At 45.2% G+C, this 12,257-nt stretch overlaps 1 protein-coding gene across 1 annotated transcript in view; it reads right to left on the reverse strand.

Annotated features, from left to right (window-relative positions):
- LOC146808894 (phospholipase A2 inhibitor and Ly6/PLAUR domain-containing protein-like) overlaps nt 1–12,257 on the reverse strand; it is a 167,716-nt gene that overhangs the window by 51,155 nt on the left and 104,304 nt on the right. Inside the window, exon 2 of the mRNA XM_085614248.1 lies at nt 1,757–1,876. Coding sequence (XP_085470374.1) covers nt 1,757–1,876 — 120 coding nt within the window. The remainder of the gene's footprint in view (nt 1–1,756; nt 1,877–12,257) is intronic.

The raw sequence follows: 12,257 nt of genomic DNA on the forward strand, positions 1-12,257 counted from the left end.
CCAGATCTTAGAAGGAAATAGGGTGTTGGCAATGGTTGGATCAGAGATTGAGGGTCGGTCGTGTTTTGAGTTTGGGACTCAGCTGATGTGACTATCCATGCCACCTTGTGCATTTACTGCTGCACCTATCACAATTCCTCAATCTTTCCGTTCCAGAAAATAAATCACCCTCCTTAAGAGGCACAACTGCCTGAAATAACTTTTGATGACATTAGCTCTGTGGTTTAGTGACTTCTTAGATTCCCAAACAACACCTACCCTTTTTATCTTAGGTTGTGCGGTAATGGCCAAAACAAAACAGAAACAATTGATGGACAGAAAGCTGGGCAATGCAAACATTCACCCCCAGTCACAAGGACCCGGGTTTAATCCATCATTCTTCTGCTCACCACACCACCCCAGTTTGGACCCAACCATATGCAAATCAGTCTTGACCCTATTCCTTATGGGAACAGTCCAGCCCGAACTGCCAAGCCAGGTCGTCCCTGGACCGGAAACAAGCATCCTGGGACCGGTTTCAGGGCATCACCCTTCATCAGCCAGGCTAGCTGGAATCCAGTAGTGTAGTGTAGTGAGCACGGGACTCACGCCTGGGCATCTACACTTCCTACTTAGGGCAACATATGCAAAAGAAACAATTGATGGACGGAATGCTGGACAATGCAAACAGTCACCCCCAGTCACAAGGATCTGGGTTGAATCCATCATTCTTTTGCTCACCACACCCCCCCAGTTTGGACCCAGCCATATGCAAATCAGTCTTGGCCCTGTTTCTTATGGGAACAGTCCTGCCGGAACTGCCATGCTGGTATGAAAGAGTGAAGGCAGGAAATTTGGTGATCCTAATTTGGAAGGGTTTAGTGACTGAGATGGAGAAGCTAATGACTCCAAGGCAGAAGCGCTTTGGGACGGGGATGGCGAAAAGGTTGATTAGTTCTGAGATGGGAGGGCTTAGAGATCCCGTGGTAGGGGGGTTGCTAACTACTACTGAAGGGTTTTAATGACGCTCAAATAGAGAAGGTTGAGAATTTAATGAAGGAAGGTTTGGCCTCTCTGAGATGGAGGAGTAAGGACATCCTGAAGTAGAGAGGTTTGGTAATCGTGCAACAGATGGTTTCATGATTCTGATATGGAGATGCTTAGAGACTTGGTGGAAGAGACAACATTTTGTGATTCTGAGATGAAAGAGTTGGTGATCCTGAGGTGAGGGTGACTCATATATTGAGCATTTTAGTAACAGGGCTGTAGGGCGTAGGTGGAATTGATTTTTTGTAATGATTTTAAAGGTTTAATAACTCCAATATTGAAAGTGACTTCAACATTGATGGGTTGAATAACTGGGATTGGAGATGTTTGTTCTCATGCAGATCAGTTTGAGTCAGTGTGAGATAAAGGGTTAGTTGGCCGATATTTAGCAGCACTGCAACTCTGGTATGGAGTTTTCTAGTGGTCAAGGGGCTTAATGACACACAGTTTAGTGGGCAGATGTGACTGATATTGAGGAGTTGGGTGCCCTAGATATTAACAAGTCTAAAGGCCCAGAGATTTAGCAGTTCTGAGATGGTAATTTTCCTGGACACTGGGATTTGGTAATTCAGGGAAGGCAGTAAGAGATTCTGGCATAGGAGGGATAGGTTTGGAGGATGTTGCACTATTTTTCAATTTTTTTAGAAACTAGAATTAGTCAACTAAACATTCCGCCATTGCCCCACAATTATTTAATGGTTTTAGAATTCTATATATGATGCATACTTACATTTTGTTAGTGTGTAGTACTTTGCTATGCAGGCATCTTGCCAGTTGGTGCAGTTCTCCACACTCCCTGTGCAGTTGCTTGGAGAGTCACCAGAGCACGTTAGACATTGCAGTGCACATCCTAGAATAAAGGACACAAAAGTCACCTTCGTATTTGCTTTCAGTCCCATAATCCTTTGAGGACTGGTATAATAAACAATCAGAGCACCCTTCAGATCCAAGCACGTCCTTTTCATTGGGTGACTGTCAGGGGTAGGGTAGTCGAACAGACATGGCTTACTCATGGGAGCAGGGGGAAGCTGCTTTGATGCCGCTTTCAAGCAGAATAGCTACCTGGTAAACTAAATGCAATGTCAAACCAGTGTTATCCTCTGAAAATACTTTTAGCATTATCATGTCTGGGGGGAATTGGGTTGTTGCTTGATTGGGGTGAAGCCCTACTCAAGTAACAGCCACAGTCCTTGTCAGAGTGAACCACAAACTTGGTGACAAGAACATCTTTCATGGGATTATACTTCATCTGGTCATCTACATCTAGTGTCAGCAGGGTATCCCTCCCCACTGTGGGCATGTGTTTCCAGATCTCACCACCCAATCCTCTTGTGTGACCCTGGGCCTCCTTAGAGCTATCTCGTAAGTGATAAACCTTTGTTAAGAATTTGGACTCTCTTGCTCCCATTGTGCACTGTGATTTAGCAAACCTATTATTGCTAGGCCCTGTACTTTGTTTGGCCTTCAGGTCCAGCTCCCTAAGACTCACTTCATGAGCCTGGTCCTCTCTTGAGGCCAATATATGGCAGGCTTCTACCAAGGCCCTAAGGGCCATTTGGATCTCTAGTTTCACTGTGCTCCTCTTTGCTGGCAGTCTCCTCTTCTTGCAGAATTCCCTGACCTCCGTTGCAGTGTAGCTCTCCAACTGCCTAAGCTCAAACTTCATTCTCACAGGTAGGATAACAGACAGTCAGGTAGAACAGGAGTGCATTTGGAAAAAACAAAAGAGCCAATCATGGAGAAATTGAAAAGAACATTCTCTAATCAAAGTCTACCAAGACCTCAGGCCTTCCTATGTGTCAAGTATTGCTGCTGTCCTTTGGAAACACAGTAGTACGGTTCTACTGGAAGGTCAGTGAATTACAGTCACACTTGTCTCTAACCTAAAATTAGCAAAGCACCACATTTGTCTAGGGCGCAGGTGTCAGTCTGAAGAGCTTTCTATTAGAAGTCTTGTGATCATTCAGGGTCTCTTACAAATGTGTGTGCCTCTTATCAGTATGAAGGGTCTCTGCAATGGTGCAACCAGGGCTTGTTGAGGCAGAGACTTGTCCTGTCAGGTAGGCTTCAGATGGTACAATGTCCTTCTTAAAGGAGGGACCACTGACAGATTGCGGTCACCGAGGTTCCACTTGGTTCTTACAGATGATTGTGGATATGCTGGGCAGATAAAATATATTCTCTGCCACCTCGGTGGGTGGGACACTGGGTCTCAGTCAGTGGCTCTGGAATTACTGCATAGGCTTGCAATGTTGAAAATCCATCACTTGAGGTGCCACTACAGAGGGTCATTCACAATTGTCTTACAGCCGCGGGAGATACAAACTGGTGGGGGGCCTTCACACTTTTCAAATTGCTCAAGCTCACACTGGTGACTGACCACCACTGAGGGTGTTGTTTCTCAGTTAAATATGAACCTCAATCTGGATCCCCCATCACTAATATGCACAGGAAGTGACATCTCTTGTTTCTAGACAAAACTGTCTTTAAAAGAATAAGCCGAGCAAGAGGATTTCATATCCTATAATTATCTGAACAGGAAGTGACATCATTTTATTTCCCATCCTCCATCTGCACAGGAATTGAGCAAAAGGACATAATTTCCCTTTACTAATCTGCAGAGAAAGTGACATCACTAGATTCCCCATCATCTATCTGCATGGGAACTAAGATCATTGCTTTCCTGCCCATGGCACCCTGTCCTCCCCTGTCCTCCCCTGTCCTCCCCTCCCAGAACCTCCCTAATGGTGGCTGCAGCAAAGATGTGCAGGTGATGTGTTGGAGGTGTGGTCAGGGCAAGCCTGTCTGCGCTCAGTGCCAGGAAGGCTGGTACTCACCCTACCCACATACAACACAGAAGGAGCATTCACATGCATCTCCTGCAAGTTCTCATAGACTCTCCCATGCCCTACACCAACCACTCCCGCACCAATATTACCCAGTCCCGCACTACTTCACACTCATACATACCAGCTACCCATTCATGCTCTCACATAAACTAAATACAACCCACACAACACATCATACTTGCATGCATGCTCTCCAACATCTGCTTGTTCCTCAAACATGCCACAGAGATATAGGACCTACTGCACAATCACACTCTGGACCTGCTCACGGAAACTTGGCTAAACCCAACCTCTGCACAGGATATCGCTACAGCCATACTCTCCAGTTATACGATCAAAAGACAAGACCGTCAGCTAGCACAAACCTGGAGGTGGAGTCACCATCATATTAAAAAATACCAGCAGCTGCACCTTCTACACGGTCACCCCCACCAGCTACATGGAACACCTTACATTCAAGATATGCATCACAGTCAACTCCTTGCTGAATGGGACGCTCGTTAACAGACCACCAGGACCCACATCAGTTTTGCGAGTAACATCCCAGACTTTGTCGCACCACTCATCATCAACACCAGCACCATCATTATCCTAGGAGACATTAACTTTCACCTAGAAGACCACACTGACCCAAACTCTATGGCCCTTCAAGAAAATCTCATTGCCTCACCCCACATATTACCTGACCCTCCCACAATGCTGGATACCTATTGGACCCAATCAGCCATGCAGCCCCCTCCCCTTATTAAATACCGATACTGGGTGGGCTTCCTGGGGCTTATAATGATTGAATGCGGCCTGGCTGCCATTTTTTGATCCCGTGGTAGTCCAGGGGGATCACAGCAATTTTCTTTTTTTTTTGGCCTCGAGCAGTTCCTTTGGGTCCCCCCCTTGGGGCCTGAGGAGTCAGGATATCCCTACCTTACCCCTTTATGCTACTTTTTCTTTTTTACTGCAGGGCAGGGGACTAAGGGCCTGATATATATCTTACTTTGGATATAATGGGATCAAATGGGATTTGGATATATTGGGATTTATATTTCAGCGGACGGGAGATCCAAATCTGTTGTGATGGAATAAACTGTCCGCCAAGATCTAAATCAGGCCCGAAGTCTCAGAGTCCTATAATGGCTACCAGTAACATTTTCCTGATGTTGCTAGCAGCTAATCAGAGTGCTCACTCCTGTGGATGTGAGATGGCCCAAGGGAAATAAAGCTCCCTGGGTCAATCAGAGCGATCTTTTGTTGAACTTGATCTCCTGCGAAAGACTCTCGAGCCTCTGGCAGACCCAACTGTCTAGATATTAAGTTATTTTAAATTACCTTAATTTTGCAAAAAATACTGAATGGAATTCACAGAAAGCACAATCTGCGGACCAAGTTCTAGCTTCTTGCCAAATTGTGTGTAAATCCGTTCAGCAGATTTTGCTGTAGCCCTTCTAAAAGAAGTCTTTGGAAAATGCAAAGGGATTAAGGGGCTTATTTACATGCCACTTGCGCCGCTTGTATGTCACTTTTTCCCATATTAAAAGTGATGCACCAGCGGCGCAAGGGACTTGGAAATAAGCCCCTTAGCTTTTTGGGACTCCGCTTTTGTCAAGGGGTCCGCTTGACGGATCACCTCCAAGCTTTCTATGCACAGTCATTAGCACCTTTTTGGAAAGTTTCGTGGAGATCCATCAAACAGGAACAAAGTAATTAGCAACATAAAAAACACTTTTACTATGGCACAGCTGACCTAAGTATAACTACCCAGTGGCGAGCGCCATTGTTTTTTTATATATATATATATATATATATATATATATATATATATATATATCCCCAATTTCACTCGCGTTGCTCTGCCTCTTAATGGCGGCGGGCTCCGGTGAGGTAGCGAACCTCAATATTACTCCAACTCATGCGATTTGTTTCTTATCACAGAAACCGAGCCCAGATCCGTGTGCGTGGTTGAAAAGGTTTATTTTCGGACCCGTGACAAAGGAGCGGCTGCTCCGAAACGCGTCGGGCTTTTGTTTGCCATGTAACGAAAATAAACCTTTTCAACCACGCACACGGATCTGGGCTCGGTTTCTGTGATAAGAAACAAATCGCATGAGTTGGAGTAATATATATATATATATATATATATATATATATATATATATATATATATTATCTACTGGCGGTCGCCAGTAGATAGTTATAGTTACAACCTAGTTTCCATAGGAAATCTCAAAATTCTATTTTGAATAACTTTGGCGCCGGTTGACGAATCCTCGCAAAATTTTCAAAACTAATGGGGCGCTCCGCTCAGCTCCTACCCTGAAAGTCTCGGGGTGATTCGTCAAGTGGGGGCCGAGAAAAAGGGGGGTCCCAAAACGCGTTTTCCCCATGCATTTTTCCGTAGGACCTTTAGACGCAGCTACAGCCCGAACGGCTGAACAGAATTACGTGACATTTGGCAGAGAGGTAGCCATAAGGTCAAGGAAGTGCGTTTTGCAGGTCTGGTGTAAATCTGTTCAGTATTTCCTGAGAAAATAGCATTTAAAAGCATATCAATATCTCTACGCGCGCACCATGCGCGCACTGTGCGCGCACCCTGCCGTGCGCGAGCGCAATTCTGATTGGTTGTTAGATGTCGGTAAACATTCGAATCGGTCGAAACCAGGAAGTGTCGGCCGCCATTTTGTCTCTCGCAGTCTGAGGGGGTGAAAAAAAAAGGAGGAGAACGTGAAAAGGGGGCAGAGTGGACAGTTTTTGAAAAATCGCGAGGTGCGTGCACCGCGCGTTTACGGCACGCACTGCGAACCGTGGGTGCTCGGTGCGCGAAGCGCACCGTTCGCCCACAGTGCGCGCACGGTGCGCGCACGGTGCGCGCACCTTGCGATTTAAAAAAAAAAACCTTAATACATAACAGCATTTAAAAAACCGTACAAATTCACTGAAAGAACCATAGGTTTCACACACGTTATAGTTACGAATTAGCATTTAAAAAACCTTGCAGATTCACTTAAAAAACCATAGGTTTCACATATGTTATAGTTAGCTGGACATTTGACTCGTAAAAAACCTATGAAATTCCCCCGTTATAGTTATTGTAGGCAACTATAACTCACACGACCGCAATCCTCTGCTGATGACGTCAGATATTACATCACTGATTACATATGTGTCTTTCTGAAAAATAAATATTTGTAATATATGTATAGCTAAAGATTAATGGAAGAAGACATGGGTAAATAGGTGTCTAAATACAGTGATGTAATATCTGACGTCATCAGCAGAGGATTGCGGTCGCGTGAGTTATAGTTACCTACAACTAGTGAAATGTCCAGCTAACTATAACATGTGTGAAACCTATGGTTTTTTAAGTGAATATATATATATATATATATATTTTTGAATTTTTCAAAATAGGTGGGGCGCTCCACTTCGCTCCTACCCTGAAACTCTCGGGTTGATTAGTCAAGCGGGGGCCGAGAAAAAAGGGGGGTCCCAAAACACGTTTTCCCCATGCATTTTTCCATAGGACCTTTAGTCGAAGGTACAGCCCGAACGGCTGAACAGAATTACGTGAAATTTGGCAGAGAGGTAGCCATAAGGTCAAGGAAGTGCCTTTTGAAGGTCTCGTGTAAATCTGTTCAGTATTTCCTCAGAAAATAGCATTTAAAACCATATCAATATCTATACGCGCGCACCGTGCGCGCACGGTGCGCGCACCCTGCCGTGCACGAGCGCAATTCTAATTGGTTGTTAGATGTCAGTAAACATTCGAATCGGTCGAAATCAGGAAGTGGCGGCCGCCATTTTGTCTCTCGCAGTCTGAGGCAGTGAAAAACAAAGGTGGAGAACGTGAAAAGGGGGCAGGGTGGACAGTTCCTGACCCCCTAGCCTTTGTCAGGGGGTCACTGAAGGACCCCAAAACATTTATTTTTTTGTCGAAAATGTGCCAGGTGCGCGCACGGAGCGCGCACGGTCTTCGCACGGCATGCACAACGCTTCGTGGGCGCTCAGTGCGCGAAGCGCACCGAGTGCCCACAGTGCGCGCACAGTGCGCGAAGCACGCCGTGCGCGCACGGTGCGCATGCGGTGAAAAACCTGAAAAAAAAAAATATTAATAAATACATAACTTAGCATTTAAAAAACCGTACAAATTCACTTAAAAAACCATAGGTTTCACACACGTTATAGTTAGGAATTAGCATTTAAAAAACCTTGCAAATTCACTTAAAAAACCATAGGTTTCACACATGTTATAGTTAGCTGGACATTTCCCTCGTAAAAAACCAATGAAATTTCCCCGTTATAGTTAGTGCAGGCAACTATAACTCACGCGACCGCAATCCTCTGCTGATGACGTCAGATATTACATCACTGATTACATATGTGTCTTTCTGAAAAATAAATATTTGTAATATATGTATAGCTAAAGATTAATGGAAGAAGACATGGGTAAATAGGTGTCTAAATACAGTGATGTAATATCTGACATCATCAGCAGAGGATTGCGGTCGCGTGAGTTATAGTTGCATGCACTAACTATAACAGGGGAATTTCATTGGTTTTTTACGAGGGAAATGTCCAGCTAACTATAACATGTGTGAAACCTATGGCTTTTTAAGTGAATATATATATATATATACACATATATATATTCACTGAAAAAAAATACAGGTTTCGGGGACTTTATAGTAAGTCTGACACTTCACTTGTACAAAAGCAGAGAAATTGGGACATTAAAGTTAGTTGAGCTAACTATAACTTGCGCCCTCGCAATGCACTGCTGCTGACGTCACATATTACATCACTCATGACGTGGTCAGTGACATCACTGATGGCATCACTGATGACATCTCAAATTACACCACTCATGACATCACCCAGTGACTGAGTGTTTCTGAAAAGTTTAAATATGTTTCATATAAATATATATACGCCAAGGTGTATTGAAGAATGAGTGGGTGTATGAGTGTCTGAATTGATGATTTAGTAGGTGTGTGACTGACTGTATAAGTGAGAGATTAAACATGTAGTGGTGAATGCATGGGTGAGTGACTAATCTGTGTAAATATCTGTATCAGTCTGTCAGTTGGTATGTAAGTGGCTACGTGGGTTAGTGAGTAGCTACATGAGTGTCTATATGGGTTAATGATTGGTTGTCTGAGTACCTGTATGGGTGCCTGAGTGTCTATGTGGGTTGGTGGGGGGTATAACTCCCTGCACGGATAGATGTGGGAGTGGGTGATTCACTGGGTGTATGGGTTTCATGAGTGGGGCTGTATGGGCGAGAGAGTGTGCGTATGGCTGTGTTGGTGAGTGAATGGATGTCTCATTGGTATATGTGTAAGTAACTACATATCTGAAGGGCAGTATATGTGAGTGTTGGAGTATATAACTGACTATATGTAAGAGTGAGTGATTGTGAGAGAGGCTGTATGGATGAGTGTGTGTCAGTGATTTTATAAGAGAGTGAGTATTTGTTAGTATCTATATGAATAAGTGAGGTGTTGTGCGTATAACTGTATTGGTGAGTAAATGGCACTGTGATTTAGTCTTTGGGTGACTTTAGGTGTGTGAGTAACTCTATGGGTGAGTGGCATTGTGTGAGTGTATGAGTGCAAATATCAGTGCCTGTATTGATGAGTGACAGCATGTATGAGCGACTGTTGGGTTAGTGAGTGGATGTTTGTGTAGACCTATGAATTAGTGCGTGGGTATTTACTAACTGGTATTGGTGTGTCTATGATTTTGAGAATGGTAGTCTATATTTTAAAGTGGGGGTATGAAAGGTTATATTTGAACGAGTGAAATGTCAGACTACCTATAACATCCCTGAAACCTGTGGTATTTTCAGTGAATGTCTAAAGTTTTTTTAATACTAATTTCTAACTATAACGTCACTGATACCTATGGTTTTTCAGTGAATTTCTACGTTTTTTTAAATGCTAATTACTAACTATAACGTCCCTGAAACCTATGTTTTTTTCAGTGAATTACAACGGTTTTTAAAATACTAATTCCTAACTATAACGTACTTGAAACCTATGTTTTTTTCAATGAATTTCTAAGCTTTTTTAAATGCTAATTACTAACTATAATGTAGTAGTCGCGATTGCAAAGTGGTGCAGAAAGGGGGCTGGGCCTCCGACCAGAGCTCAGGAATTCCGTTGTGTAGAACTTACAGGAGGTACCAGGCGTCTTCTTGGCCCCCAAAGTCCCTCAGAAGTAAAGTGGACTTCATCTCCCAACCTTAAGTGTGCCAGGAGGCGAGTTTGCAGAGTTGTGGAGAAAGAGGGGCATGGCCTCCGAAGAGCTCCTAGCAATACCACTGTGTGGGACTTACTGGAGGTAAAAGGTGGGGTAGTTGGTCCCCAAGGATGACCTTGGGGGCCAACTACCCCTCCTTTTATCTCCAGTAAGTCCCACACAGCAGCATTGGTAAGTCCTCATAGCAGGCCATGCCCCCTTTGCCCACCATTCTTCAAACGTGCCCCCTGGCACGCTCTTGGATGGGAATTAAAGTCCGCTTCGATGCTGAGAGTCCTTAGGGGCCAACTAGCCTACCTGACACCTCCAGTAATCCCCAGATAGTGGGACTGCTGAGAGGTGGACACAGGCCACACCCCCTTTCTGCATCACTGTGCAAACACACCTTCTGGTGTGCTCTTGGCTGGGGGGTGAAGTCCCCTTACCTCCTGAGTGTCCCTGGAGGTCAACTGGCCCTCCTGTTATCTCTAGTAAGCCGAACACAGCTGGATTGCTGAGAGTGGTTCAAGACCACACCCCCTTTTTGCACCACTCTGCAAACGAGCCTCCAGGCGCACTGCTGCTCAGAGGATGAAGTCAACTTTAATCCTGAGGTCCTCAGGACACAAGAGGACATTATCGCCCTACCAGCAGTGCGCCAAGAGGTTCGTTTGCAGAGTGGTGTAAAAAGGGTAGTGGCCTCGGACCACCTCTCAGCAATCCCACTGTGTGGGGCTTACTGGAGGTATCTGGTGGGCTAGTTGGACCCTTAGGACCCTTAGGATTCAAGGGGACTTAATCCCCCAATCCAGAATGCGCCAGGAGGCGCCTTTGCACAGTGGTTCAACAAGGGGGCGGGCCTTCAGCAAGATGCCGGCTTCTGCTTTTTAAAAAAAATTATTGTTAGCACAGGGGCTGTGTGGGCCCCCTTCTCTTAATATTTTGTGGTCCCTGGGGATCCCTTCCCCCAGGGCTGACCAATTTTAAAAAAAAAAGGGAAAGGAAGGGGGCTGTGCACCCCTCCTCCCGAGGCCGATTTCAGCCCCGGGTACCTCCGTCCCATGGGGCATGGCCACATTTTTTATAAATCCTATTAAAGGAGGGGGGGTCAAGTGGCCCAGCTCCTCAAGCCTGATTTCTTTTTTGTTTATTATATTCAAAAGGGAGGGGGGCCGAGTGGCCACCATCCCGGGCCATTTTCGTCCCAGAGGACCCCATCCCCCGGGGCATGGCCTCACTGTTGGGGACCGTGGGGGAGCATTACCATTACCCAAAAGTAATTCTGCTCAGCTCTGTGGAAGCGAGAGCAGGTTACCTGCTCTCACTTCCACAAAGCAAAGATGTGTTTGCTATGACAGGGTGGGAGCTGTGCTCACTCTCATTAATAACAAAACCCAGGGGAGTCCCCGGGGCTTGGGGGGGCCCACAAGGCCCCAAGCACATAATAAGCAAAGCCCCGGGGAGGTGGTGGTTCTAGGGCTGCAGGGATGCTGCATGCCCCGCGCATTAATAAGAAAGACCTGGGGAGGTGGTGGTCTCGGGGCTGCAGGGGCCCCAGCGGGCCCCCGCATAACAATGGCACATTGCCCCCGGGAGCTGACCCACCTGGGAGATTAAAAGCAATGAAGCGCGGGAGACCGCGCTTCGTTTTAAAAAAAACTATTGTAGGCATCTGTGCACCGTACGCGAATCCCGCTGAAAATATTTAAAAAAAATGCTTTTTGGGCACTGAGGATCCACCGCGGTCACCAGATATCGCTATTTTTTTAATTTCTCAGGAACTACTGAATGTATTTACACCATTTAACAAAAAGATAGCTTTCTGAACCAAGAGCTACCTTTTTGCCAAGTTTGGGCTGTAGCTTTGTCTAAAGTTTCCTACGGAAATTGACATGGAGAAAATGCGTTTTGGGACTCCCTTTTTTCTCAGCCACCGCTTAACGAATCACCTCGAAACTTTCAAAACAGGAGCTGACCGGAGCGCCCCTTTAGTTTTTAAAATCTTGCAAAGATTCATCAAACGGAGTCAAAGATATTGGCAAAATAATAAAAGGTTTTCCTATGGAAACTAGGTCCTAACTATAACTACCTACTTGACTGCCACTAGGTTATATATATATATATCCCCAGATTTACATAGAAAAGCATAAA

This window comes from Triturus cristatus, chromosome 7 (assembly GCF_964204655.1).
Source record: "Triturus cristatus chromosome 7, aTriCri1.1, whole genome shotgun sequence".
Classification (NCBI taxonomy): domain Eukaryota; kingdom Metazoa; phylum Chordata; class Amphibia; order Caudata; family Salamandridae; genus Triturus; species Triturus cristatus.